We start from the raw sequence: 27,527 nt of genomic DNA, 5'->3' as shown, positions 1-27,527 counted from the left end.
CCCCACCCTTGGAAGATGCTCTTGGAGCAGGATATTGAGCAAGCAAAAGGCTTTAAAGAGCCACAGGTGATGGCCTGGGCTGTCCCAGGAGCTCCTCGGTGCCCACCAGGACTCTGCTCCCCCAGGAGTGGAGACAAAGCGGTGGGCCAAGGCGTGTGCTTCATCTGCACAGCATTTGGGAGCAGCAACACAGCCGTGGCCAGGCTTCACGAGAAAATAATCACTCCTAATCTGCTTAGAAAACTTCATCCCTTGGGAAAACACAGCATACCTGCATGTGGGCCTGGGGGGAGACACTGCTGGATGGCAGTTTAGAAGGAATAAAATTAAATTTGTATTAAAGCGTTTCTTTGCTGTGAGAGACTTTCAGAAGAGCAATAACCCCCGAAGAGGAGAAATCCACAGCAGAGGAGAAAGGTCCCACACGTGCTGAAATGTTGTCCATTACTGTCACAGGAACACAGCTCCAGCAAGATCAGCTCTTACTGGGTTCCAATTTTGGGTTTTTCCTTCTCAAAAGATCAGTTTTCTCCAGGTAATAAAACCACTGTGAACTGCTGTGCTCTGACATATCCACACAAACCCCCAGATCACCTCTGCACAAACCTAAGCTGGGTCCATGGCTTAAGGCCCACTGAATTCCCCCTTTAACCAGACAAAACAAAACAGGGAAGCCAGGGATCTGTCTCTAACTCAAGATCAGCTGCTTGTGTTGATGGAAAATCGTGGTGCCCTGCAACACCCAGGGCAGTCCAGTGCAGAATGTCCAGGCTCAGTGTGGGGGGAGCAGAGCCCCCCTCCTCCCTGCAACCCAGCAGGGCTGCCCAAGGCCCTTGGCACAGGCTGGGAACTGGGAATGGTCCCCTGGGCCCTGCACACTCCGTTCTTCACAGCAGCTCCTGCATCCGTGGGAGGTTTCTGGGCTGCTGCTCTGAGGAGGGATTTGAGGTCAGGCTGACTTTGGTGCTTCCCAAAAGGCACCAGCTCTCTTTGTCTCAGTTCAGGTCGGGGGCAGCCACCCAGCACTGCCAATCCAGGAGAAGTGAAGCAAACCCAGGAATTCACACAGCCCTTCCCAGCAGGAGCAGGTGACAGCCCCAGTGCCAGGAGAGGCCAGGGGCTTTCTGCACACCCAAAACCCGGCCAGACCTGCAGCCAAATCCCAACACAAACCACAGCTGCCCACAGCCTGCTCCAGAGGGAGTGGTCAGTGCTGGAAGCACAGGGGATGTTCCCAGGACCTGAGCAACCAAAACCCTCCCTTTTCTCCCAGCCTTGAGCAGTGACCCAGAGGGTGAGGGCAGGAAGGGCCACTCCATGCCAAGCCCCAGGGATCCTTGGCACACGGCTGCTTCCTTCCCAGCCCATCCCAAAGAGCCATCTCCACATGGGGCACTACCAAAACATTTATTGGAAGAGTGCAGGGTGGCCAGGCTCACAGGACCCCCCTGCAGCTGACCACAGGGCTGGGGAGGGCAGCAGGAATGCTCACCCTGGGCATCTCCCTGTGTGCCCCAGCATCCACCAGGAGATGCCAGCGCTTGTTTCCCGAGGGAAATGTGTCCCTGCTGGGGTGTGGGCAGTGGGGACAGGCTGGCTGTGCCATTCCTGCAGGCAGGAGGCAGCACTGCAGAGCTCACAGCAGAGATCAGGGCTGCTCACACTGGGCACTGCAGAGCTCACAGCAGGCATCCAGGGCTGCTCACACTGGGCACTGCAGAGCTCACAGCAGAGATCAGGGCTGCTCACACTGGGCACTGCAGAGCTCACAGCAGCAGGGCTGCTCACACTGGGCACTGCAGAGCTCACAGCAGAGATCAGGGCTGCTCACACTGGGCACTGCAGAGCTCACAGCAGGACAGGGCTGCTCACACTGGGCACTGCAGAGCTCACAGAGCCAGGGCTGCTCACACTGGGCACTGCAGAGCTCACAGAGCCAGGGCTGCTCACACTGGGCACTGCAGAGCTCACAGCAGAGATCAGGGCTGCTCACACTGGGCACTGCAGAGCTCACAGCAGGAGATCCAGGTCACACTGGGCACTGCAGAGCTCACAGCAGGGATCAGGGCTGCTCACACTGGGCACTGCAGAGCTCACAGCAGGGACAGCCAGGGCTGCTCACACTGGGCACTGCAGAGCTCACAGCACAGAGATCAGGGCTGCTCACACTGGGCACTGCAGAGCTCACAGCAGAGATCAGGGCTGCTCACACTGGGCACTGCAGAGCTCACAGCAGGACAGCCAGGGCTGCTCACACTGGGCACTGCAGAGCTCACAGCAGGGACATCCAGGGCTGCTCACACTGGGCACTGCAGAGCTCACAGAGCCAGGGCTGCTCACACTGGGCACTGCAGAGCTCACAGCAGAGATCCAGGGCTGCTCACACTGGGCACTGCCCACCAGGGTGATGGCTCTGAGCCACACTCCAGCGTGGCCTTTGGCTGCTGCTGGTTTCTGTCACACCTCCCACAGCCACCCCCAGGGTGCCCCAATCCCTCCCTGAGCAGAGAGAGCGGCCGCAGTCCTGGGAGGGAGCGCTGGCTCAGACCACAGCCACGGCATGGAAAAATAAACAGAAGGCATTTCCTTCGTGGGGAGGGACATCTCATAAAATCTCTGAAATCCCTCCACAAACGCGAGAGCAGCGGCTGCCCCTCCCAGGGGGTGGAATATCCGCACCTCGGGGCTCCCCTTCGCCACCAGCCTGTCCCCGGAGGTGTGGGCAGTGTGGGCAGGCTGTCACACCCTGCACAGCTGTGACCTGGCCAAAGGAGACAGTTCTCTCTCCACGGGCACTGCTGGCAGCCCCCGGCCCGCTGGGTGTGCCACGGCCCTGCCAGGAAGCACTCGCACACCCTGGCCAGACAGGTCTATTTACAGGAGAACACCCACAGACACGGGGCAAGGAGGTGTCCCCCAGCCAGCACGGCCAGCTGCTGGCATGGGCTGTGTCCTGGCTGGGTGCTGTGCCCAGCCACCACCGTGTCACCCCCGGCGCCAGGCGAGGGCAGGGTCACTTTGCAGGTGCTGTTCTCGGAGTTTGGGGGCAGCCACAGGTCCCTGGCTGCACGCACAGTCCAGAGAGAGGTGGGGGCTTGGCTGGTGGCATCGTGCCCTGGCAGCAGCTTGGGGCTGTGGCCTGTGCTGGCCAGAGGGGCACAAGTGTCCATCCCTTCGAGCCCTTAGTCGTTCTCGCTCTGCAAGGGACAGAGAGGAGAGCGGGGTGAGGTGCCAGGGGCTGGGCTGGGGTACAGCCCCTGTGCAGGGCCACCCTGCCCAGGCACAGCCCTGCCAGCTCACCTCCATTTTGCTGTATATCCAGCTGAGGAGCTTTGTCACACGTGTGTACACTCCGGGCTTGTTCTTCTGGCCACATCCTGTCCCCCAGCTCGTCACCCCGGCCACGTACCAGCGGCCATCGTCCTCGCAGACCAGGGGCCCTCCGCTGTCACCCTGGCTCAGAGGGGCAGAGCAGTGAGGAGGGGGACAGGAGATGCCCCAAATCGGGCAGCTGTGCCCTGGGGTGCCCCCGCTCACCTGGCAGGCGTCCTTCCCTCCCTGCAGGTAGCCGGCGCACATCATGCGGGGGGTCAGGTAGCCCTCGTACACCTTGTCGCTGTTGCAGATCTTGTAGTCGATCAGCTTCACCTCGGCCTCCCGCAGCTTTGGGGATGTGTTATCTGCAAGGCAGGAAGAGCTGTGGGCAGGGGGGGCCTCGCCATCCCACGAGGGGAGGAAGCTGGTGCTTCTCACATCTCCTTTCTGCTGGGAGGGCAATGCCCAGAGTTATCCCTGCGGGAAAGCCCTCGAGGGCCACAGTGGGGCTGTGCCCGTGGGCAGGAGCTGCCTGCAGGGAGTCACACTCCTCCCTCACCTTCATTCTCCCTGGTTTTCCCGAAGCCGGTGATGAAGCAGGACCTGCCGGTCTGGAATCGCTGGCCGTACATGGGCAGGCAGGCGGGGCGCACCTGGGCTGGAGGAGAGGGATGGAGCAGGGCGAGGAGCGAGGATGAATCACCGGGAGAGAAATCCTGACAGCCCTGCAGCCAGTGAGAACCACGGGCCGCAGGAGAGGCTGCCCTCTCTGCCCATCCAGCGAGGTCTCCCTGGCCTCATGTGGGGCTGTGGCACGGCTGTGGCTACCAGACCCTTCCTAGCCATGGGAAAAGCAAGGTGGCCACAGCAGAGCTGGATGCTGCAGCTGGGAGCAGCCCCACACACCCCACGGTTCCCAGGGCACCAGAGCAGCCTCTCGGTCCTGTCCATCCCCCTGCCCCAAACACCACCCAGGTAAGCTGAGACACCTCACCTGAGAGTGTCAGTGGCCTGGAGAGCTTCATGAGGGCGATGTCGTAGTCGTCGTGGTCGTCGCTGTAGTTGGAGTTGATGATGACCTGGGACACGGGGATGCCCTCCATGGGCTGCTTCAGGTCCGACACCCCCCCATACACCTTCCAGTCGTCCAGGATCTTCACGCTGTTCCTGGCAGGTGAGAGGGGCAGGAGGGAGTGAGACCCGGCTGTGGGGCTGGGCTGGGTGCTGGGGCTGGCACAGCACTCACATGAAGAAGCAGTGGGCAGCGGTGAGCACCCACTGAGCGTCGATGATGGTGCCACCACAGATGTGGATGGGCCCGTACTGCACGCTGACCTGCCACGGCCATTTGTTCACAGAGGTCTCCTTGCCACCGATGATCCGGCCAGAAATCCTCTGCCCACAGGCTGGAGGGGAGAGCAGGGCTGGGAGAGAGGCTCGGGGGGAAGGGGAGAGTGGAGGGGGCACACACAATCCCACCACCCATCTATTTGCAGGGAATGCGATGCTGGCAGTTTTCTATCACCCAGAACATTCGCTAGAACACATCCCACTTGCCCAGCCCTGTGCTGAGCAGGGGGGAAGTGTCCCAAGCCTGTGGGAAGGAGCCCACCCTTATCTGTGTCCCAGCCAGCTCCTTACTTGTGCATCTCAGGGAGACGTACTTTCCTGTGAGACACTGGGAGCTGCGGGAGAGAGGAGGGACACCCAGCCTCAGCCCCACTGCTGTGGCACCAGGGCAGGGGCAGGGTTAGGTTAGGAGGGGACCCTGTACCTGTTGAGGCTCTGCTGGATGGTGTCTCGCTCATCAGTCACCGTGAGGCTCTTGCCAGGGACACGCAGGGGGATGTACTCGGTCTGTGAGGCGCTGTGAGGGGAGAGGACAGGCAGTGAGGGTCCCCCCACCCAGCACTGACCATTTCATCCCTGCATTATGCCCAGAGAGCGCTGGACACGCTCCCTTCCAACAGGAAAACACAACAGTGAGGGAAACAGCACAGCAGACCCTGCTCTCAGTCAGGGCAGGGGTCTGGCAGGCCCTAGCACCCCAGCAGAACAACCCATCCTGCAGGAATTACTTCTGGAATCCCAGCTGGCGGCAGGTTTTCCTGGAGAGGGACTCGTCCCAGTCACTGCTGCACACCGGCAGCCACTGGTTCTCGGTGCTGGAGTAGACGTGGAGCAGAGATTCATCGGATGAGAAGCGCACTGTGGGATGGAGCAGGAGGGTCAGGGCTGCTCCCGGGGCTCCCCTCATTCCCCCATCCCAGCTCTGGGTGCCTCACCACAGCCCAGCTCGTCGCTCCTCTGGGAGCAGTCCACGATGCCGTCGCAGCGCACGGCGCCGTCCTTGCAGCTCTCTGCTGGTTCCTTGTACACAATGCCCGTCTGCGACCGCCAGAACATGACTGCAAGCAGGAGAACACTCCACTGAGGCCAGGGCTGGCCGTGGGTCAAGGGCTGTGACCCACCTGGGTGGGCATCTGGAGGTGTGCCAGGCACAGAAACATTCCAAATCACCGGGCGTGAGCATGAGGTGTGTTTGAGCCGAGTGAGGAGCTGCTGGACACAGGGCTGGGGGAGGACTGACCACCCTGAGCACCCCCCTGTGCTGCCCAGCTGCTGTGAGCCCCTCTCCCTTCACCCACAGCAAATGCATTCAGCCTGGGAGTGCTTCAAGCCCACTGGCTGGAGTGGAGCTGGATGTCACCAGGATTAAAGCGATTCCCCTGTGCCTGTTCTGCCTATGGACCATGATTAATCTTGGGGAGGGCTGTGGGTGCTGCTGGCTGCCCTGCTGCCCACCAGAGTAAGCCCAGCAGAAGGAAAGCACGCTGCAGCCCCAACCTCCCAAACACTGCCACCAGCGCAGGCAGCAGATCTCCTTTTCTGCTCTCCCCAGCCCCTGTCTCTCCACCAGAGGTCAGGAACACTCAGGGAATGGGAAGAGCACATCCCTGTCCCTGGGCCAGGGGTTTCCCTGTAGCATTTCCCAGTGTGGGTGTCCCCCAGACTCTCCTCTGAGGTCCCCTCCAGGAGCCTGGAGCCCCCCGGGCTGGGACCCCACTCACACAGCAGGATGAGGGCGATGAGCAGCACGATGAGGACGGAGACGCAGAAGATGAGCGCAAGCCGCCGCTGGCTCATGCAGGGAGCTCTGAACATGGAGGATCCTGGCAGCAGGGCAGAGGCAGGGTCAGAGGGTGCCTCCTCCGGGCACCCAGACCCTGCTGCCCACCCGTGGGCTGTGGGAGAGCAGGGCCATGCACACCCCAACCCTCCCTGTGCCTCAGTGCCCCCCACACCCCTCAGAGCCCAGGGAAACACCAGCCCGTGGCTGGCTGTGACATCCCTGCCTCCCTCCATCCCTCCCCATGCTGAGAGGGAGCGGGGCCATGGATCAGCCCGTCCTTACGTGTGCTCTCACAGGCCGAGCAGGGGCTCGGGCCGGGCCGGACTCGGGGCTGTAGGGTTTGAAGCTGATGCCCAGGACGTTCTCTCGAGGCTGCGGGGGTCGGGCACCGAAGATGCTGCTGACCTTGGAGACATGGAGGAGGCTGGGGGGGACACTGCTGGGCGAGGCAGTGGTCTGTGGGCAGAGGGGACTGTCACCGGCAGTGGCTGCTGCCCACCAGAGTCCCCCAGCTGTCCCCTCCCAGCCGTGAAGGTGAAAGCAAAGCAGAGACAGAGCTGTGCCCCTCAGCACCACAACATGACCCTCATGGAGAGTCACCCCCTCAGTGTCTCTGTACCACAACCTGAGCCATATCCCACCCAGGATGGCCAAAAACCTGATTGTCACCGGGTTTGTCCCCTTCAGGCAGCTGAACTCCCCAAAGCTGTCACAGTGAGCCCAGCAATCAGCCGGGTATTTGGCATGGTGACAGTCATGCCGTGGCCCAGTTCCACGGGGCCAGTGCCCCAATTTATGCATCTATCCTTAATTAGCCATTTGAAAAATACAGTGCAATTTCCAGCTGTCATTTAGTAACACTTATAATCGGTGTTTTCCAAGCCCTGAAACGTCCTGCACCCTGGAATGCTGCTCTGCAGTTGTGTCACTCCTGATCCATGAATTCACAAAAGAATATGTATTTGTTTTCCTTTCCTCAAAATGCACTCTTCCAAATGTTCCCTTGGTGACAGAATCCAGAGCCTCTCATTTTCCTCCAGAGAGGACCTGCGAACAAATCCCAAAATAAATGCTGCTTCCTCTACCCTTTGTGGGATGGATGGGGCTTGGAGCAGCCTGGTCCGATGGAAGGTGGCCCTGCCGTGGAAGGGGGCTGGAACTGGGTGAGCTTTCAATCCTTTTCCATCCGGACCATTCTGGGATTCGGTAACAGCACTTCTGAAGGGAACCCAGGGACAAGTGGAGCCACCACCCTGCAGGGACCACTGACCACCCAGAGATGGGCTCTAACACATCCTCTGGGATGCCAGTCCGATTTTTGGCCCTTCACCTTTCTCCATGAGCAGAAATCATCCCTTTCCCTGCCAAGCCAGCGAGGAGGAGCGCTCGGGCTGAGCGCAGCTTCGGGACGGGCAGGACGGGGACGGGACCCCTTCCAGCGGGGTTTTCTCGCCCCTCGTGTTTCCTGCCGGCAAGCAGGAGCCCTAATGAGCAGGTCGTGAGGCTGCTGGGGCTCGTGCTTTGCGAATGCGGCTGTGCCCTCCGTGGCGATGCGCTGGTGTAACTTCCTGGCCATTATCCGTGAGTCACAGCCCCGGCGTGGCCACGCGTCCCGCGCAGCTCCGAGCCCAGCTCAGCGCACCGGGACACGCCTGCCCTGCTCGGGCTGAGCCTGCCCTGCTCGGGCTGAGCCTGCCCTGCTCGGGCTGTGCCTGCCGAGCTCATCCACACAGCACCCCGGGCTGCGGGAGCGGCCGGGCCACTCGCCCTGGGCAGCAGCGGAGCGTGCGGGGCCACCCCCGGCACAAACCGTGCGCTGCCGCGGGCGCTGGGCACCGGCACCGCTAATGTCCCCCGGCTTGTGTGGCCACTGGTGTGGCTGCTGTGCGCGGGGAGCAGCGGAGAGAGGCGCCTTCCAGAGCAGAGGCACCTTCCAGAGCAGAGGTAGAGGCACCTTCCAGAGCACAGGCACCTTCCAGGGCACAGGCACCTTCCAGAGCACAGGCACCTTCCAGAGCAGAGGCACCTTCCAGAACAGAGGCACCTTCCAGAGCACAGGCACCTTCCAGAGCACAGGCACCTTCCAGGGCACAGGCACCTTCCAGAGCAGAGGCACCTTCCAGAGCACAGGCACCTTCCAGGGCACAGGCACCCTCCAGAGCACAGGCACCTTCCAGAGCAGAGGCACCTTCCAGAACACAGGCAACCTCCAGAGCACAGGCACCTTCCAGAGCAGAGACACCTTCCAGAGCAGAGGCACCTTCCAGAGCACAGGCACCTTCCAGAACAGAGGCACCTTCCAGAGCACAGGCACCTTCCAAAGCACAGGCACCTTCCAGAGCAGAGACACCTTCCAGAGCAGAGGCACCTTCCAGAGCAGAGACACCTTCCAGAGCAGAGGCACCTTCCAGAGCAGAGACACCTTCCAGAGCAGAGACACCTTCCAGAGCACAGGCACCTTCCAGAGCACAGGCACCTTCCAGAGCACAGGCACCTTCCAGAGCACAGGCACCTTCCAGAGCACAGGCACCTTCCAGAGCAGAGGCACCTTCCAGAGCAGAGACACCTTCCAGAGCACAGGCACCTTCCAGAACAGAGACACCTTCCAGAGCACAGGCACCTTCCAGAGCAGAGACACCTTCCAGAGCAGAGGCACCTTCCAGAGCACAGGCACCTTCCAGGGCAGAGGCACCTTCCAGAGCAGAGACACCTTCCAGAGCACAGGCACCTTCCAGGGCACAGGCACCTTCCAGAGCACAGGCACCTTCCAGAGCAGAGACACCTTCCAGAGCAGAGACACCTTCCAGAGCACAGGCACCTTCCAGAGCACAGGCACTTTCTGTTCCACTGCACCAGCCCCACTCTCACCCTTCCCTGCCAGAAGCCTGCAGCTGCTCCAGGATTTCCCAGCAGTGCTGCACCCTTGCCTTCTCCAGGAGAGCCCCTCAGTTTTGTCCTCGATGCTTGGGGGGCTGCAGGGTGCCCTGCAGACCCTCCCCCAGTGACCCCGAGCAGTCACAGCGCTGATGGATTTCAGTTCTCACGCACTCACATCGTGGGGAATCCCCAGGTGCCCTCAGTGCCTGTTGTGGGTGACAGCCAGAGCTGGGGCAGGTCCTGAGCAAAGCAATGTGGGGATGCCAGGGACCCTTCCTTGGAAAAGAATTCCTCCTGTCTATGTAGAAATGAGGTTTTTGTAAATACCCTTTTCCCCTGGCATTTTGTGCTATCTCCAGACATCTGATGTGTCACATCTCAGTCTGCAGCAAGCCATAACCCTTTGCTTATCAGACCAGCAGAGCTACAATCCTGCAGAGCAGAAACCTCTCCATCACACAAGGAAAACACAGGCCAGCTTCCCCAGGGAGCCAGCAATGCTGGATGCCACAGCACTCCCACCTCCAGTGCAAATATATCAAATTAACACTGAAACCTGCCAGAGGTCAGACTGCTCTGAGCACTCCTCAGCAGGAAGCACATGCCCTTTCCTACAGTCAGGTGAATTTTCAGCTACTTAGTTCCTTAAAAGTCTAAAGTCTAAATAATTTTGTGGGCCTGCTAGAGCTCTTGCTGTGGGTTAGCAGTGCAGAGAACAGTGGTGGTTTTTGCAGAGATGTTTCTCTCGAGGAGAGCGCATGACCCTGGTGAGCAAGCGACAGCTCCTGCCCACAAAACCTTTACTCATCCTTCACTGTCTTTTGAGTAAAAGTCAGAGGCAGAGCTGAGCCTGGATCACAGGCACCGCTGTGGTTTGAGCCCCTTCCCCAACAGCCTCTCTGCAAACGCCCCAGCAGCCACCAGAGTGATCCCTGCCAGGGCCAGCTGTGGGGAAGGGGCACAGCCAGCCCCTGGCTGGGACACAGGTGGTTTGCTTTCCTCCAGGACATCCAGGAAGGACACTGGGGACACTCAGGGACTCCTGGCCAGCTTTGCTCACCTCACAGACAGCAGACACTGCCTGTCTGCAGTGTGAGCCCTTTGCTAAACCTGTCAGGAGTGCAAACAGCACCTCAGTCCCTGTCCCTGCTCCAAACACCACCACAGTACCTTTCCCTGCTCCAAACAGCACCACAGTACCTTTCCCTGCTCCAAACACCACCTCACGCCCTGTCCCTGCTCCAAACACCACCACATTACCTTTCCTTGCTCCAAACAGCACCTCAGTCCCTGTCCCTGCTCCATACACCACCTCAGGCCCTGTCCCTGCTCCAAACAGCACCTCAGTCCCTGTCCCTGCTCCAAACAGCACCTCAGTCCCTGTCCCTGCTCCAAACACCACCCCACTCCCTGCCCTTGCTCCAAACAGCACCTCAGTCCCTGTCCCTGCTCCGAGGCTCGGAGCAGAGCTGGGCAAGGCACCCAAACCAAGGACAGCAGCACTGAGGTGCTCATCCCCTTTGCACCTGAAGCTCCACGCCCTGATGTGGAGGGAAGGCCCCCAAACCCACAGCAGCAAAGGACAATCAGCAGGGGAAGGGAAAGCCAGGCTGGGCTGGAGGCTCAGCATCCAGGGAAACCAGGCTGCAGTCACCTGCAGTTTCGGAGTGGGAGGGAAAGCGGAAGCCAGGGAACACCTGGGTGTTGCAACCAGACCCAGCCACATCTTGGAGCAGAAGGACACAGGAACTCCCAAAAATCCAGAGCATCAAGAGGGGAGAGAGGGAGGCAGCCTGGCTTAAATAAAAATAAAAGTGCTGCCTCAGATCCTCCTCCCCAGCTGAGCTCAGCCCCTGCCCTCAGCACGGCTCCAGCTGCTCACAGCCCTGTGTCCAGGCTGGGAACTCCTTCACCTGGCTGTGAGGCACCGATTGTCTGAGCAGAGCAGCTCAGCCAGCACACAATGGAGACATTGTCCTTGCCAGGGACAAAGACATCCCCAGCCTGGGAGGGGCCCAGTCCCTCTGGGGAACAATGTCCTGCTCAAGTGCCACTGCTGAGTGGGGCCTGCCTGGGAGGGGACAGACCCCAGCACTGAACAGAGCGACAGGACAGAGCCAGGACCCTGACACACACAGCAAAGCGAGATCCCAAAGCCAGCCAGCATCACTTTGCAAGTGAGCGAGTACTGAGCCAGCCCAATGTGCCAGGGACAGGTCATGCTGTGCCAGGGACAGGTCACCCTGTGGGCACAGACCCCAAAATGCTCCAGGGGCTGGGAAACCACTGCTCACCTCCCTCCAGAGGGGCAAACAGAGGCCTGGAAAGACAAAGAGACGCTGCTGCCCTTGCCGAGCCAAGGGTGGCTCCTGGCACTCCTGATGGCCCATTTAACCCCGGTGACAATGACAAGGTGGCCAGTGGGGCTGTCCAGTATTGGGCAATTGTGTCTGCATGCGGCCATCCCAGTTCCTGCCCCACCATCCCCAGGATGCAGTGATGCCACCCTGCTCTGGGGCCGCCCAGAGCATCTGCATCTCCTCAGAGCCAGCCAACATCCAGCCTGAGCCCTGTGCCCTGCTCCTGGCTGGCACCCCGAGCCAAGGGGCAGGAAAAGGACGGTGCCAGGGCTGGCTCTGCCTCCCCTGGAGCCCCATCCGCGCTGTCACCGCCACCTTTATTCCGGATGTCGCTGGCACAGCCGGCGCTGCTCGGCACGGTAATTATTCGCTGCCTCGCCCGGTGCCCAGCCGGGATGGATGTTTTCCTCATGACAGGATGCTCAGCAAAGCCCCACATCCAGGGCTGAGCAGGTCCCAGCCCCAAAAGGGCGCAGGGAAAGCTGCCGGGAGAGCAGCAGGGCTGTGCCCACCAGCGCAGCGCTGCTGGAAAGTGCCGGAGGGCTCAGAACGTGCCAAGCGGCACCAGATCCCTCTGACAGCATCAGCTGGTGCCCTCAGATCACAGCTCCAGTGTGGCAAAGAGAGAGAACCTCTACCAGCACCAGATGATGCTGCTGGCTGCCCTCCCTCCGTGCGCCAAGGGGTGCCGGAGGCAGCAGCTCCTCAGGCAGCTCCTCGGCTCCTTCTCCCTCCGGCTGCTGTGAAGGAACACCCCGGAGAGCAGGAGAGAGAGACCGGACCCTCCACCTAAACCCGAGGGGAGCGAATCCCCCGATCCCCGGAGCCCGAGCCGGGAGCCGCCCGCACTTACCGGGGAGGTTTTTTCCGTCCATGGGCCGGGATCGGGGCTGGGCTGGGCTCAGAGCTCCATGCCAGCAGCGCGGTGCCGAGCACAGCCAGCTCCGCGGGGCCGGGGCAGGAGCTGTTTGGCGAGCGGGCTCGTACGTCAGTGCCAGCGCCAGGAGCAAACCTGTCCGACCTGCCCGGCCCCAGCGCCGCCGGTTTCCCAACTGCACAAACACCTGTCCTGCGCCGGCCCAGGATGGGGGCACAGCCTGAGGAGCCCCAGGAATCGATATCAGGGATATAACCCACACAAACACCTGTCCTGTGCCGGCCCAGGATGGGGGCACAGCCTGCAGAGCCCCAGGAATCGATATAAGGGATATAACCCACACAAACACCTGTCCTGTGCGGCCCAGGATGGGGGCACAGCCTGAGGAGCCCGGGAATCGGGAGCGGGGAGATAACCCACACAAACACTGCCCTGTGCGGGCCCAGGATGGGGGCACAGCCTGAGGAGCCCCAGGAATTGATATCAGGGATATAACCACACAAACACCTGTCCTGCGCCGGCCCAGGATGGGGGCACAGCCTGCGGAGCCCCGGGAATACGGAACAGGGATATAACCCACACAAACACCTGTCCTGTGCTGGCCCAGGATGGGGGCACAGCCTGTGGAGCCCCGGGAATCAATATCAGGGAGATCTGGCCGCAGGGAACAGCACCATCCCGGGTTTCCACTGCTCTCCTGGCTGCCTGCCCACCCAAGCCCCCCTTCCTGCCCTCGGAGCCCCCCACTCACTCAGCCACAGCTCTCCTGCCCAGCCAAGCACAGAGAAGGGGAGGCACAGCCGTGCCCAGCCCCAGGAGAACCTCGCTGGTGTGACCCAGAAGTCAACAATTCCCAGTTCTAAAGGAAATGAAATGCTGTTTCCCTCTAGTTTCTCTAGAGGCCTTTCTATTCCTCTGCTAATGGAGCAATGCTTCTCCCAGGCACCAGCAGCAGCCTCCTGCCTCCCCTGCAGGCACAACCTGGGGGATGCTCTGCTCAACCCAGAACTCAGGCAGAAACAGGTGAAAATACCCGGATTAAAGGAGAAAAGCCGAGCTCCATCCTGTGCTTTCTGACAGCCCACAGTGCCACATGTACCTGGGTGTAAGTCCCTTGTTAATCCAGCTCCCCACACACACACCCCTGCTATCTGAAGGGTAGGGGACAAGCAGGGACATCCAAGCTTGGAGGAGCCCTGCTGCAAAGCCCTGCCTGAGCTGGAAAGTTGGGCTGGATCCCTCTGACCCCTCCTGCTCACAGGATCCCTCTGACCCCTCCTGCTCACAGGATCCCTCTGACCCCTCCTGCTCGCAGGATCCCTCTGACCCCTCCTGCTCACAGGATCCCTCTGACCCCTCCTGCTAGCAGGATCCCAGCTCACAGAGGGGCTCTGAGCCAGCCCTCACTCCACAGCACACCCCTCTGTATTTTTCACAGGCAGCAGTGGTTTCTGAGGTTTTTGTTTGCTTTTTGTGTCTCTGCAGGTTGTGCTTGCTGGGTGCTGGGGTGGCCGAGCACTGAGCTGCACACCCTGAGCCAGCCGTGCCCTCTGAAGCTGCTGGGTCCACTTCAGGAAGGGATTCTCAGAAAACAACTCCAGGAATCATTCATTGCTTGCTACAAAAGCCACCTACAGAGAGCAAGTTCCAGAGTACAGGGTGTGTGGCTTGACCCCAGCAGCCTGATGGTAAATGTCAGCATGCATGCAGCTCCCGGGTGAAATTCTCACCTTCCCTGCTGGTAACGCTGCTGTGAGCCCTCCCTGCACCCTCCTGCCCTCCCAGCCATTTAAGAGGAGCTAAAACACCCAGCCAGAGCTGGCTCCACCAGCCCAGGAGAGCTGCTCCAACCTCCAGGCATGAGGGAATTGGGATGAGGATCACTGTGCTGCGCTGTGTCCTGCGGCAGGGCTGTGCAGAACCAGCCCTGCGGCCCCATCCCTGCCCTGCTGGGTGCACATGGCCTGCCTGACCCTGCTGGGTGACCCTGCTGGGTGCACATCACCTGCCTGACCCTGCTGGGTGACCCTGCTGGGTGCACATCACCTGCCTGACCCTGCTGGGTGACCCTGCTGGGTGCACATGGCCTGCCTGACCCTGCTGGGTGACCCTGCTGGGTGCACATGGCCTGCCTGACCCTGCTGGGTGACCCTGCTGGGTGCACATCACCTGCCTGACCCTGCTGGGTGACCCTGCTGGGTGCACCATGGCCTGCCTGACCCTGCTGGGTGACCCTGCTGGGTGCACATCACCTGCCTGACCCTGCTGCCCCCCTGGGAAAGCTCCCTGAGGGACAGCAGGGAGGGAGATGCACAGAGCCAGGGGCTGCTGGGCTGGCTTTCTCTGTGGTGTGTCCACAGGGAGGCATTTCAGGGTCAGTCACGTCACCCCCAGCTCACCCCCAGCTCACACTGTGCTCACACTGTCCCCTCTGCTGTGCTCTCCCTGCACAGCTCAGGTTCCTGCCCATGTCCCCCTCGCCATCCAAGATTTCTGCAGAACTCTCGTTCCTCCTCAGCCGTTTCATTTTCCTCTAAATTGCCAACCACTTCTCCCAAGGCTCTGCACTGCCTCACCCGCAGGGCCAGCCCCACTGTGGCTTTTCCACAGAACTTCCACTTTCCTGGGTTTTGGTCCCGTTGCTTTTCATTGTCATTACCTGACACAAAACACAATCTGTGGCTTTGTGTGGGACTGGCTGTGCTTCATCTCAGGACTCCTCAGCTCAGTGGCTGCCAGGTGTGACTCAGGGGCCAAGAGCAGAGTGGCAGGACATCAGCTAGTGTGCCTGGGTGGGAACAAACCCAGGGCAGGCAGGGGATCTGCTGCTGCTGCTCCAGACAGGCTGTGAGTTTGTGGAAGCCCTCGGCCTTTGTCAGGAATGATAAGTCAAGGAAAAAACAGGAGAAATCAGGGAAAACAGGAGAAATCTCCCACTTCAGGTCATTAAGTTGGTTCTTCAAAGGGGCCTGCATGTCTGTGCCCACCATGATGCCCTCTGAGTCTGTGCACAGCAATTTTGGTTTCTCTTGCTCTTTTTATCTATGTCCTTTCCACTAATTTCCCAGTGGGAAATTCCTCTTTTTGAGGAAAATCACTCTCCATCACATGAGAGCCCCAGGAAAGCCCTCAAGCAAGCTGTGAGGGAAAGCAGAGCACTCACACACAGTCTGCTGGGTGGTGATTCAGGTCCCAGCACCCCCAGGCAGGCAGGACATCACCGTGGGGTCACAGACACACCTGGGGGCTCCCAGAGCCCGGGGGACAGTGGCAACCCCAGTGTCACTCTGGATTTCCAATGTCACCGCTGTGTGAGGGTGTCTGCAGCACACAGGATGTCACTCAGCCCCAGAAATGGAGAGAGGGGAGTTGCAGGATGACAGTGGCAGCCCCAGTGTCACTCTGGATTTCCAATGTCACCCTGTGTGAGGGTGTCTGCAGCACCCAGGCTGTCACTCAGCCCCAGAAATGGAGAGAGGGGAGTTGCAGGATGACAGTGGCAGCCCCAGTGTCACTCTGGATTTCCAATGTCACTGCTGTGTGAGGGTGTCTGCAGCACACAGGCTGTCACTCAGCCCCAGAAATGGTGAGATGGGAGTTGCAGGATGAGACAGGAGGCTGAGCCCAAAGGAAGGGAAAGCCAGAACTCCCTCCTGGCGCTCCAGGGCTGGGTAGAACCTGGGCTGAGCTGCTGTGCTCAGGAAAACCCCTGTGACCTGGGCAAAGGTCACTGTCAGTGCTATCGCTCACCTGTGCCGTGCTTTTGTCTCACTCCACAACAAAGCAGCACACACATCACTGACTCGTACTTGCCTTTCTCAGCACGGCCCTGCTCTGCTCAGAAATGCCCCCAGAATTCTTCCTTTCAAGCTCTGTCGGAAAAGCCCAGCCCAGGCTGAGGCTTTAGCTGGGGGTGAGTGGGTGGACAGCGAAGAGAAGTGGAAGTGGCTGCTCAGTGACTTTCCTGGCGCTGTTTTAACGCCTCCGAGACGTCACTGAGCCAGCCCCTGGGGGAAAAACGAGTGCTGAGCTCCAGCCGGAGCACAGCCCAGCCCCGTGCTCACCCTGCTGCCACGGAGGATGCTGAGTGGCCATGGTCCCCTGTGCCACCGCCCTGGCGCTGTGCCTGGCGCTGCTGCTGGCCTGCCTGGCTCACGGTGAGTCTCTGGGATGGTTTTCATCTCCCTGCTGGTTGGGGCTCTTGGAGGGTTCCTTGGGATGGGGGATAAATCTGGAGTCACAGCCTGGATGCCTTTGCTGGGTGCTCAGACCTCGGATCAGCGTTTTGGAGCAGAGTTCCTGGCTCACTGCTTGCCTTTCCCTGCTGGCTGGGAGCCCGCAGGCTCAGCGAGGGGCACCAGCCTGGCTTGTCCCCCCTGGTGAGGGGACACGGGGCTGGGGTCGCAGTGCTGGGCTGGGTGTTTGCCAGCAGGGAAAACCTGCGAGGGAAAGCTGGCAGATGTTATCAGAGGGGCTTTTCTGCCAGGTGACAATACCGAGATCAGGCACCGGCGGGAGGTGTGAAAAAGTTTCACCCAGGCAGATGAGCAAAACAGGAAAGCCGAGTCCAAACAGAGCTGGTGGCAAACGGCAGGGGATGGGGGATGCAAATACAGCTCCGTTCTTGGGGCAGAACAGCACTGAGAAACCTCAGCTGAGCTGTCCCCAAAGAAAGAGGAAGGAGAAGAGGGGGCTGAGTAAATCCTGGAAGTTGGGAAGAGAAATCTGGGCAAAGGCTTGCAGGTTTTGGGTGGTCAGTGCTGTTGTGTCACCATCCCGGGCTGTGTGGGGCTGTGCTCGGGCTGTGCTCGGGCTGTGTGGGGCTGGCAGGACAGGGCTGAGCAGCCCCGGCTGAGCTCCCCGTGTGCCCCACAGGTGAGGAGCTGGCCAGCCCCCAGCGGGTGCGCTTTGATGCAGAGGTGGGGTGGCACCTGCTGAGGTGGGAGCCCGGGCACGGCTGCCCCAGCAACGCCAGCTACGACGTGGAGCTCAAAGTGTGAGTAACACCGGGGACAACACGCGGGTCCTGCCCTGCCCGGAGTGATCCCAGCTCTCTGCTCACCCCTGGTGCTTCTCCCCTCAGCTATGGCACGGGTATTCCCTGGACAGCCATCCCAGAGTGCACGAACACCTCGGAGCTCTCCTGTGACCTCACCTACTACACCCTGGACCCGGAGCAGCGCTACTTCGCGTGGGTCAGGGCTGTGTCCGGGAACCTCACGTCCCCCTGGAAAAGGACCAACGTCTTCTCCCCAAAGGAAGGTGGGTTGGGGTCTGCCTCTGCCCTGTGCTGCAGTTGGTGGGGTCGGGGTGCTGAGCTCCTTGGAATGAAGTGTGGGATGAATGAGAGCAGGGATAATTTCCCTCCACACCTTGCTGGAGGCTGCGCAGGGAGATGGGACAAGCCGAGGGAGGGTGGGACAGCCACAGCTCAGTCTGGTGCTGCAGAGGCTGAGGCTGTGAGCAGGGAGAGCCCTGACCTGCTGTTGGCACTGATTCCCTTCCAGCCGGGCTGCGCCTGGCGGGGCAGAGCCTCTCCGTGCTGGGCAACTCCATCCAGGTGCGGCTGCAGCTGCCCCTGCTCCCCGGGAACATCACCCCCGAGCACAGCGACTTGCAGAAGGCAATGGCCCGGTACCACGTGTACATCAGGAGGACACAGGACAACCACACGGTGAGAGCAGCTCCTCTTCCCCTGCTGTCCCCATCTGTCCCACACGGTGCTGCTCGAGTGGAAAACCAGATTGATAAAGCAAGGTCTTCTGCAGGGGTGAATGCTGAGCTGTCCCACCTCCACAGCAGCACTGAGAGCTTTCTCTGCGTGTTTCATGGCAGAGTTTTCCAGCTCTTGTGGGGATTTTGGATCTAGCTGCTGTCATCGTTGTCACAACACACCCTGGGGACTTTCCCCGAGAGGAGGAGGGAGGAAAGCAGGAGCTGGGAGCTCTCAGGTGCCAGCCTGTTGTTTGTTGCAGGACACAGTGGTGAAGAACAGCACGGAGTTCACCATCAGGGGGCTGTTGTGGGTCACAGAGTACTGCCTGAGCGTGGAGCCCGGGCTGGCCAACAGACCTGTCCCTGCCACACGCAGCGAGGAGCAGTGCGTCACCACCGGCCACAGGGACAGTAAGTGACACCCAGGGAAGGGGGGAATCACAGGGTGCAGACCCCCCCTCAGCCTCCCAGCCCTGGCAGTGTGGGGCTCCACGCCAGGGCAGCCTCTGGGTGCTGTGTGCCCTGAGGAATCCTCCTCTCCCCCCTCACCTGCTCACGTCCTCTCTCACAGGGAGCGCGGAGATTCTCCCCGACATCCTCGGCTCCTTCTTCATCACCCTGTTGTTGCTGGGCCTCCTGGGGGCTCTGCTGGCATGTACCTACATAAGGAAACCTGTGAGGACACCGTCTGTCCTGGTAAGGCAGGGACAGTGCCATGCCACCCTTTGGGGCCAGAGCACCTTTGGGGTGCGGGCTTGGGGAGCGCTGGGAGAGGCAGGGACCAAGCAGGGATGAAGCACAGCTCACTCCCCTCTTTCTCTCCCTCCCAGAAGTCCTTCATGAAGCAGAGCTCGCTCTGGGTGGAGCACGAGCCCCCATCCTCGGGCAGCCTGGATGCAGACCCCATCCAGCAGCTCTTCCTGTGCCACAAGGAGCCCTGGCTGGACAGGAGCCCTGACAGCAGCACCAGCGCAGCCCAGCCGCCCCTGGAGCAGGGCTGGAAGCTCCCAGCATGGCCCAAGGACCAGCAGTGCCTGCTGGAGCCCACGGGGAGCAGAGACAGCAGCGGCACCAGCACTGACAGCGGCATCTGCCTGCACATCCCCTCCTCCTCCTCCTCCTCCTCCTCCTCCTCCTCCTCCTCCCTGAGCTGCTCCGCGGGCTCCGGGCCCCAGGGCTACAGGCAGCAGCTGCCCCTGGCTGAGGACAGCGGGGTGGGCTTGGAGAGCCCCTGCCCTGCTCCTGGCTGCTCCTCTGGCAGCGGCAATGCCAGCCCAGGGGAGCCCGGGCTCTCCCCGGCCGCCAGCCAGGACCATGTGGAGTTCAGGGGGTACCTGCAGCAGTCCAAGGGCACCGTGGGGCCAGAGCAGGCCCTGGACAAGGGATTGTCCCTCTCGGGCTGTACAGGGTCCGAGCAGGGCCTGGGCAGCACTGACACCGTGCTGGACATGGAGCTGCCTGTGTCCAAGGGGTATTTGAAGCAGTCCTCTCCCCAGCACCTCCCCACACAGGACCCTGCTCCATGGGGAGCCCCTGCCTGGGACTTCTCCAGCCAGCCCCAAGCCCCCACTCTGCTGAGCTGGGCAGCTCCAGGTGCTCCACTGACCTCCAAAGCCAGCCCTGATCTGAAATCTCCCTTTGACCTGAACATCTTCAACAGCACTGCCTTCCTGGGGACGCTGCCGCTCGTCTCCAGCCTCAGCTCCGGCTGGATCACACCACCCCTGAAACCCCTGAGCCAGCTCAGCGGGGACAGCAAGGACAGCCGCCTGTGACCGTCCCCTGGGGCCACCAGCCCTGTGCTCTGACCCAACTACCTCGTGTGCCACTGGATAAGCTACCCCTGAATGTTCCTGGCGCCAGGAGAACCAGCTCAGCCACTGCTGGGGCTGCTTTGGCCCCAGTCCTGCTGTGGGCAGCCCCCCTGAACAGGAGACAGGGATGGGCTGTGCTAGAGGGGCTCATCCCACCCTCAAGGATACACACCAGGGCACCTCTGCCTTGCCTGCCCTCCTCAGCAGCCCAGCACGGGGTGCAGGGTCACCCTTGGGCCTGGGGCAGTCCTGTGCTTCCACTTCCCCTTTCTGGGCCAGCTGGGCTCCTCCTGCTGATGTCCACACTTGTGATGCCATCCCAGCCTTTCGCAACACTGACACGGAGAGCAGACGTCAGCCTGACATCAGCACCCTGCTGCTGGCAGCACGGGACTGCTGCCCTGCCTGAGCCCACAGAGACTTTCCTGACCCTACAGAGACCCTTCAGCATCCAGCCCCTCTGGGACAGCCCCAGGGCAGGGTATGGGATGCACCTACGAGCCCAGCATGAGCCAGGGCAGCCACACTATGGTCTGTGTTCTGGACACAGGCGTTATTTATTGCATTTCATTTGTAAATACAGAAAGGATGTGATGCTATTTGTTTGGTCCGTTTGTCTGCTCATCCTGTCCTAAGGATAAGCTGAGCTTTCTGTTTCCAGATTTGGACATTCCCCATCAGCAAGAGGCACTGTGTCTTTGCCTCACGTGGGGAAAAGCGTTTCCACATCACAGCTGGGAAAAAGGAGAACTCTCCACGAGCTCCTCATGCACCTGAGTTTCTGGGGGGTTGTCCCTGGGGAATTTGAGGGAGCAATCACCAGAGGAGCAGCAGGGAAGAGGAGCTGGGCTGCTCACGGTGATTCCACAGGGGTGCACATCCCGTGGGACATCCCCAGGGAGGGACAGGAGCAGGACAAGCCAGACCCGGGGGTGGAGGAAACACAACAATCAGGGCTCTGCTCAGCAGAGTGGTGTTCAGTCACAGGCTGTGATCAGTCACAGGGCTCGATGAGCTCAGAGGTCTTCTCCAAACTAATTGATTCTGTGATGCTGTGAACAGTTGTCATCAGAATGGAAACAGGATGAGACCCAACAGCTCACCCTGGGTCACCTTCCAGGCCCCAGGGAAGTTTGTCCAAAAGTCACTCCTTTTCCAGGAACCTTCACAGTGGGAAGTAAAACTGCTGGCAGAAACCCTCCTTGGGAAGTGTGGTTTTCAGGTGAAGAGTTTTGGGTTTATTTTCAGCTTTTCCAGCGCGGGCAGGAGGAGGGGGCTGATCCTTGCTGTGTTTCCTTCTCCTACATCTCACATGGCACTGCTCCCATGTGAGATCCATCCCTGCATCCCACAGGGATGTGCAGGGCACGGGGAGCCTCCTCCTGCCCCTCCACTGGCCCCATCTCTTCTGCCTCTGTGTATTTTCGGGGTTAGAGTTTTTTGTTCTTCATTTTTTTCAACTTCCTCTGGAAAACGGAGTCATCAAAAGCACGGCTTTTTTTTTTCTTGTTTTTCTTTTGAATGCTGCTGACGTCAGGCACCACGGCCGGATCCTGCATCATGCAGGGCTCTGCTGGATCCTGCTCACCACGGAGGGCTCCCAGGCCCCAGGAAGGGGCACTTCCCCCTCTCCATGAGCAGGCAGAATCTCCTTTCAGCCAGGAGAAAGCTCAGAGCACACGGCTCAGCTTCAGCCACCGAGAGCACAGATGGTCCCTCTGACTCTCTGGAAATCCCACTCTGTCCTCACTGCTTTCCCTACACACAGCCACGAGGCTCTCACGAGTTTTAATTTGGTTTTTTTCTGAGACAAACTTGCACAGAAACGGTTCCAAGGCACCCTGTGCCTCGCCAGCCCCCGCTGGCCAAGCAGGGCCCCTCTCAGCGGCCACAGAATGTCCCCTGGCTGCTCCTGTGCCCCAGGCACTTCCACAGCCTCTGCTCTGCTGAGACTGGGAGCAATTGGCACAAAAAATTCCAGGAGTCACTCCACAGGAACTTTCTGGTAGTGGCAGTGTGCAGAACCAACCTCCATGTGGTGGCAGATATTGGATGGAGGAGGAGGAGGAGGTCTGAGACAGGTTTCCCATTTCTCACAGCATTTTCCACAGTTGCACAAATGCAGTCACTCAGTTCTGGGGCTCCTGGCTCTCCTCCTCAGCTGGCTGGTGCTGGGTGTCTGGGTGTGCAGGAGGCTGGGAGGTCTCTGAGCCCTGGGGAACGTGGCTGTTTTCTCCAGGATCAGTGTTGGGGAATCCTGGGATGAGGCTGCATCCTCTCCCTCCATCCCAAGCAAGGGGAGGCTGCACCAGTGCCGGCCCAGGCACCTCCTGTGCACCCTGGCTGCATCGAAAGAACTGCAGGTGGAGGAGATGCCCAGGGAATTCCTGGAGTTTCCCTCTCTGGAGACATTCCAAAGCCACCTGGGTGCACTCCTGTGTCACCTGCTGACCCTGGGCAGGGGGGGTTGGACCAGGTGGTGTCCAGAGGTCCCTTCCAACCCCAACAATTCTGTGGTTCTGTGAAGCTTTTTTAGCAACAGAAACTGCACCTTTGCCATTTCAGTTGAAATCCAACAATTCAGGGCCCGTTTCTTACAGAAGTGAAAATGGAGGAATTCCCCTGGCCAGTTTTGGTTGCTTTTTCTGTTGGTGCTGGGCTGTGAGTAAGAGGCAGCAAGAGGAAGCTCTGCAAGAGCACCCAGCCCTGTCCCTCTGTCCCATCCCAGGGACAATGGGGAAGGAAACACAAACCAAAGCCTGTGTGGGGAGAAACCAAAACCAGAGCTCAGGGAAAGACTCTGAAGCCCCACAGCCACAGGCAGGACTTTTTCTGGAAAACCCTGGGGACTGTCCTGAGCAAAGCTGTGATTCCCACGGGCTACAAGGCAGCACAGAGAGGCACAGCACTGGGGGGTGGGGGGGACAGGGGGATGTCCTACCTGCTCACCAGCACAGCTCCCACCTCACGGCCCCTGGCTGTGGAAGGGCTCGTAGCCACTGCCCGAGGTGCCCAGCGAGCCACTGATGCTGAATGGTGGCACCAGCTCCAGTGCCACCGACCCCAGCCCGCTGCAGGGAAAGCAGAGAGGTCACCGAGCTGCCCTGTCCCCCTCCAGCCCCTGCCAACAGCAGAACTGGGTGGATTTGGGACAGGGAGGGGGGTGTGACACCTTGGCACTGCACAAAGGGAGCGGCCAGCCTGGCCCTGCTGCCCCCTGGCATCACTCACCGGGAGTGGTAGAAGTTGAAGACAAAGTCAGGCCCTGGGGAGGCAGGAGGAAGAGGAGGGAGAGGTGTCAGAGCCATGAACCCACCTTTGCTTTGCCGTGAGTCTGCGTGGCAGGGTGGGGACAGGCAGGACAGGCAGCGGGACAGCACCAGGACATTGCTGTGCATCCCCTGCTCACCTCAGCCTGGCCCAGAGCCCCCCTGCACCAGGGTGTCCCCATCTCCCGTGTTCCCCCATCCCAGTCCCTGCAGCCCCGTGCTCTGAGGGACCCGTGCCCTGTCCCCTGTCCCCTGTCCCCTGTCCCCCTGTCCCCCTGTCCCCTGCTCTGTCCCCCTGTCCCCTGTCCCCCTGTCCCCTGCTCTGTCCCCCTGTCCCCCTGTCCCCTGTCCCCTGTCCCCTGCCCGCACTCACGCCGCCGGGAGTAGCCCCTCCGGTACCAGCGGATGAAGGTGTAGCCGAAACTCGCCAGGATCAGCAGGGCCAGCCCGATGCCCAGAACAACCCCGATCACCTTGATGGGCTCTTGTCCTGGAAAGCAGAGGGACGAGGGGCTCTGCAGACAGACACAGGCTGGGGGTCCCGATTGTCGCCTGCCGGGGACAGGACAGCTGGGATCTGGGGTATAACTCTCCTGGGTGTGCTGTCCCCACGGTGGGGACTGCCAGGACTGCCTGGACTCTGCCAGGACTGTGGCACACAGATTTTTGCTGCTCCAAAGCCCCGTGCCGGAGCCCAGCGCTGTCCCCAGGTGAGCTGGCAGGTGGGACGGTCACTGGGAAGGGAGGTGGCCACCCTGACCATGCTGCATCCCCGCTCCCGGTCCCACTCGCGCCCTCGTGGGGTGATGCTCCTTTCCTGGCGGCGCTGGAGCCATCTCTGGGCTGGCAGTTCCCTCTAGAGGATGCTTTTGTCAGGACGAGCAGCTGCTGCCGCCAGCTCCAGGCCGGTTCGGGACACGGACGGGGCAGTGCGGGCTCTGCACCGCCCCATCCCTCCCCTCCCAGCGCCACGCAATGCTCCCGGAATTGCCGGGACACCAAGGTGCCCAGCACGGCCACTGAGCATCGATTCCCGTGCTGGCAGCTCTGCTGGGGCTGTGCCAGGAGGGCACGGGGGGTTTGGGCTCTGCCCCGCAGCGCAGGGCACAGGGACGGGATTCAATGCGGCACCGGGAGCGAGGACACGGCGGAAAGGGATGACCTCAGAGCAGCTAAATTTAGGCAGATGCCAGCGGAGTGAGAACATTTCCCCTGTGGTCACGGTGTTTACACAGCGAGCAGGGACCCAGCGCGCCCTGCAACCCGCGGCACCCGCTCCACCTGCCGGGACGGGGAACCAGCCGGGGTCGCCGAGCATCGGCCACCCGCTCCCGGGGATCGCAGCACAGAGCAGGACCTGCCCTGCCCCTCCTTCCCTTCCAGCCGGCCCTCCTGGCACGGCTCAGGGTGCGTGGGTGGCCAGTGTTTCTGCTGGGGCAGGGGCGAGCGGGAGCGCCGGGACCCCCGGTGTGGGCGAGGTCCGGGAGCCGCAGCAGCCGTGAGTCACGGCAGGAGCTGCGGGGAGGCAGGAACGTGGTGCAACAGCCTCCCTGAATCAGCCGGCTGCCGAAACTGCCCCGTCCCCACGCCCACTGCCCGTGGGAGGTGTCGGCGCCGTGCCCAGGCCCTGCCCCGTGCCCTGCGTGGGAGGAATCCCTGCCCTGGCACCTGGGAGCAGAGATGCCCACATCCCGGGGATGGCTCCGAGCAGCGCTGCTCGGGCAGAGCCACACCAGCAGTGAGTCCCGACCCCAGCTCACAGGCAGAGGGGAGGAAGGTCATCAAAGCACTGCCCAGGCCATGAGCATCCCACCTCTTCCCGTGAGGGGGAACAGCCCCCACTCACCTGTCTGGGACTCCATGTCCCTCTGCTGAGCTGCTCTCCTTATCCTGGGCTGGAGGCTGCTGCTGCAGAGCCCGGTCTGTGCTGGAGCCTGGCACGTCCTGCCTGTCCCCTCGTCTCCTGGTGACACAGCAGCGAGGCTGGGCACCAGTCCTGGCCCACTGGTCCAACTGGTTTGCAGGGAGAAAGCAGAGGAACTGCAGCAGACACGACAGAGGGCACATTGCTGTGCCCAGCCCTGTGTGGGCAGCTCTGCCCTCCCGCTGCTGGAAGAGGCTGAACTGGGAGTACTGGGAGCCCGAGGGGCAGGGACAGTTGGGACACAGGTGTATCCAGCTCTGGCAAAGGTGCCCGAGTGGCCATGTCCTCCGATTGCCACCTCCCAGCAACCAGGAAGGTGGCAGAGGCCCAAGTAGAGCCCAGGTCCCAGGCAGGACCCCAGGGGATGGGGAAGGACAGGGTGACCCTCACCAGCTGCCCCAGTCAGACATGTCCCAGATTGATGCACTCACAGCTCTATTTGACCACCTTCTCAAAGCCCCAAACCAGAGCATCACTTGGGAATCAACTCCTCTTTGTAGAAAGAGGGAAAAACACCTCCTGTGGCTGCAGGGAAAAGTGACAAACAGGTATAACCCTGCACAGCTGGGAACTGGGCATCCAGGGGCAGAATTCCTCTCTGCTTCGTGCCTTTCTCCAGGCACAGCCTCCGACCCTGCCCCACATCAGCGGCAGCGGGTGGCAGGGCAGGAGCCAGGCCCTGAGCAGCCCTGCCCAGGGTGAGCAGAGCAGGGGCGATGCCTGGGGGCTGCAGGGGGGCAGAGCACAGAGGGGACAGCGGGAATTGCAGCCCCCAGGGGCTGGGAGCGCTCCTTGCCGGACAGCGGAGGGGACAGCGATGGGGCCGTGTCCGTGCGGCTCGGGGATGCTGGGGGTCACTCAGAGCCCTGGGTCAGCCCGGCCTGACCCCTGCCTGACCCCAGTGCCCGGAAAGCCTAAAGCCTGTGTCATGCCAGGCTCAGCGAGCAGGGAAGGGTGACTGGCTGCGTACGCGGCCGCACTCCAGGAAGCAAAGCCCCGGAGGCGCGCGGGGCTGTGACACAACATCTGCAAACCCGAGCTGCTTCCTCAGAGCCCTCGGATCCTCGGAGCAGAAAGAGCTGCTCCTGCCGTGCAGCGCTCCTGGGCTGCTCTCCCTTCCACGGCAGCAGGGCTGGCACTGGGATGCTCTGGGGAGGCTGCCAGGACCTGCCAGGGGAGACTCCCAGGGACCCAAGCTCTGCCCAGCGCTGCTGCAGCCCGTAAAACAATTTTCAAGCTGAAATCTGCCACATTAGCACAGGTCCTCTGGCTGGACCCTACATCCCACATTGTCTGGGCATCACATGGACCACGAGGGCTGAGGATGCAGCCAGATGATGTCCCCACACCTTCCAGGGGGGCTGGGTCCTCGGTGTGAGTGTGGGGAGGGTGCCCTCACCTGCAGAGCCTCAGGTGGATCCCTGGCCAGGCTGAGGGAGCGGGCAGGATCCCTGCTGGCAGGGGTGAGTGGCACAACGATGGTGCAGCTCCCGGAGGACCCGCAGGTCGTGGGTGCTCTGCAGTCTCCTGCTGGCACAGCCACACACACCTGGCAGCAGCAGGACCGTTGGGAAAGCTGGATTAGCACAGGGGAAGGGGGTAATTAGCAGCTCGGCCCATCCTGCACGCCCAGCACCTCCAGCATGAGTGAGCAGAGGGCAGCCAGCAGCCTCCCCGACCCCAGCCTGCTCCCTGGGCCCCCCTCCTATCCTGCCAGGCTAAGGCAAGCCCCTCCATCCCAGAGTGATTGGTTATTCTTGGATAATCCCAGATCCATGACTCCAAATCATCCCCATGGTCCCCCCCTTGCAGCCTGGGGTAACCTTGCCTGGGAACCCCCTTCCCTTCCCTTGAACTTCCCCCAGCAGTGCCAGCCGTGACCTGGGGCTGTTGGGGACACACAGACCGAGTGACCCAGCGCACAAACTCTCCTCCTTTCCTCCTCCACCTACTCGAACCTCGGTTTGACAGCAACCCAGCGCAACGCGGAAGAGCCGGACAAAGAGCGGGATGGCAGTGGATCCTCTTATCATCAGGAGGAGCAGGAAAAATCAGTCCGTTCACTCCTGATAAGCTATTTGGTGACAGCAGCCCCGCAGGTGAGTCACCCGCAGTGGCAGATGCTGGGGAGATTACCGCAGGTGATGGTGCTGCTGATAGACCGGTGTTGTATTACAATACAAAGCATAATTCCTGTTTCACAACTCCCCTTGTGGGTTTTAAGGAGGGCCGGGCCGGTCCTG

The 27,527-nt window shown here is 61.0% G+C and overlaps 3 protein-coding genes across 3 annotated transcripts; 1 reads left to right on the top strand and 2 right to left on the bottom strand.

Moving 5' to 3' along the window:
• Positions 1–2,963: 2,963 nt before the first annotated feature.
• On the bottom strand, positions 2,964–7,249 carry TMPRSS13 (transmembrane serine protease 13). The gene is given in 13 exon segments (XM_033081515.1): positions 2,964–3,197; positions 3,301–3,453; positions 3,538–3,680; positions 3,875–3,973; positions 4,310–4,476; positions 4,553–4,721; positions 4,957–5,000; positions 5,090–5,182; positions 5,394–5,523; positions 5,601–5,723; positions 6,387–6,488; positions 6,731–6,769; positions 6,772–7,249. Coding segments are annotated over 13 exon segments (1,755 nt in total). The 3' UTR covers positions 2,964–3,182.
• Positions 7,250–16,609: 9,360 nt separating this feature from the next.
• On the top strand, positions 16,610–20,212 carry IL10RA (interleukin 10 receptor subunit alpha). The gene is made up of 7 exons (XM_033081568.1): positions 16,610–16,719; positions 17,438–17,558; positions 17,646–17,824; positions 18,070–18,236; positions 18,538–18,688; positions 18,849–18,973; positions 19,108–20,212. The coding sequence occupies exons 1-7, from the start codon at positions 16,656–16,658 to the stop codon at positions 20,050–20,052; spliced, it is 1,752 nt and encodes a 583-aa protein (XP_032937459.1). The 5' UTR covers positions 16,610–16,655; the 3' UTR covers positions 20,053–20,212.
• A 415-nt stretch (positions 20,213–20,627) lies between these two features.
• On the bottom strand, positions 20,628–25,222 carry SMIM35 (small integral membrane protein 35). Its single transcript, XM_042780021.1, has 5 exons — positions 25,207–25,222; positions 23,734–24,009; positions 23,323–23,356; positions 23,033–23,162; positions 20,628–22,850 (listed from the first exon to the last, which is right to left on the bottom strand). The coding sequence occupies exons 1-4, from the start codon at positions 25,220–25,222 to the stop codon at positions 23,057–23,059; spliced, it is 432 nt and encodes a 143-aa protein (XP_042635955.1). The 3' UTR covers positions 20,628–22,850; positions 23,033–23,056.
• Between the last annotated feature and the right edge of the window lie 2,305 nt (positions 25,223–27,527).

Source organism: Catharus ustulatus, chromosome 28, assembly GCF_009819885.2.
Source record: "Catharus ustulatus isolate bCatUst1 chromosome 28, bCatUst1.pri.v2, whole genome shotgun sequence".
Taxonomy (NCBI): domain Eukaryota; kingdom Metazoa; phylum Chordata; class Aves; order Passeriformes; family Turdidae; genus Catharus; species Catharus ustulatus.
This window is presented reverse-complemented; position numbering and strand designations above follow the sequence as displayed.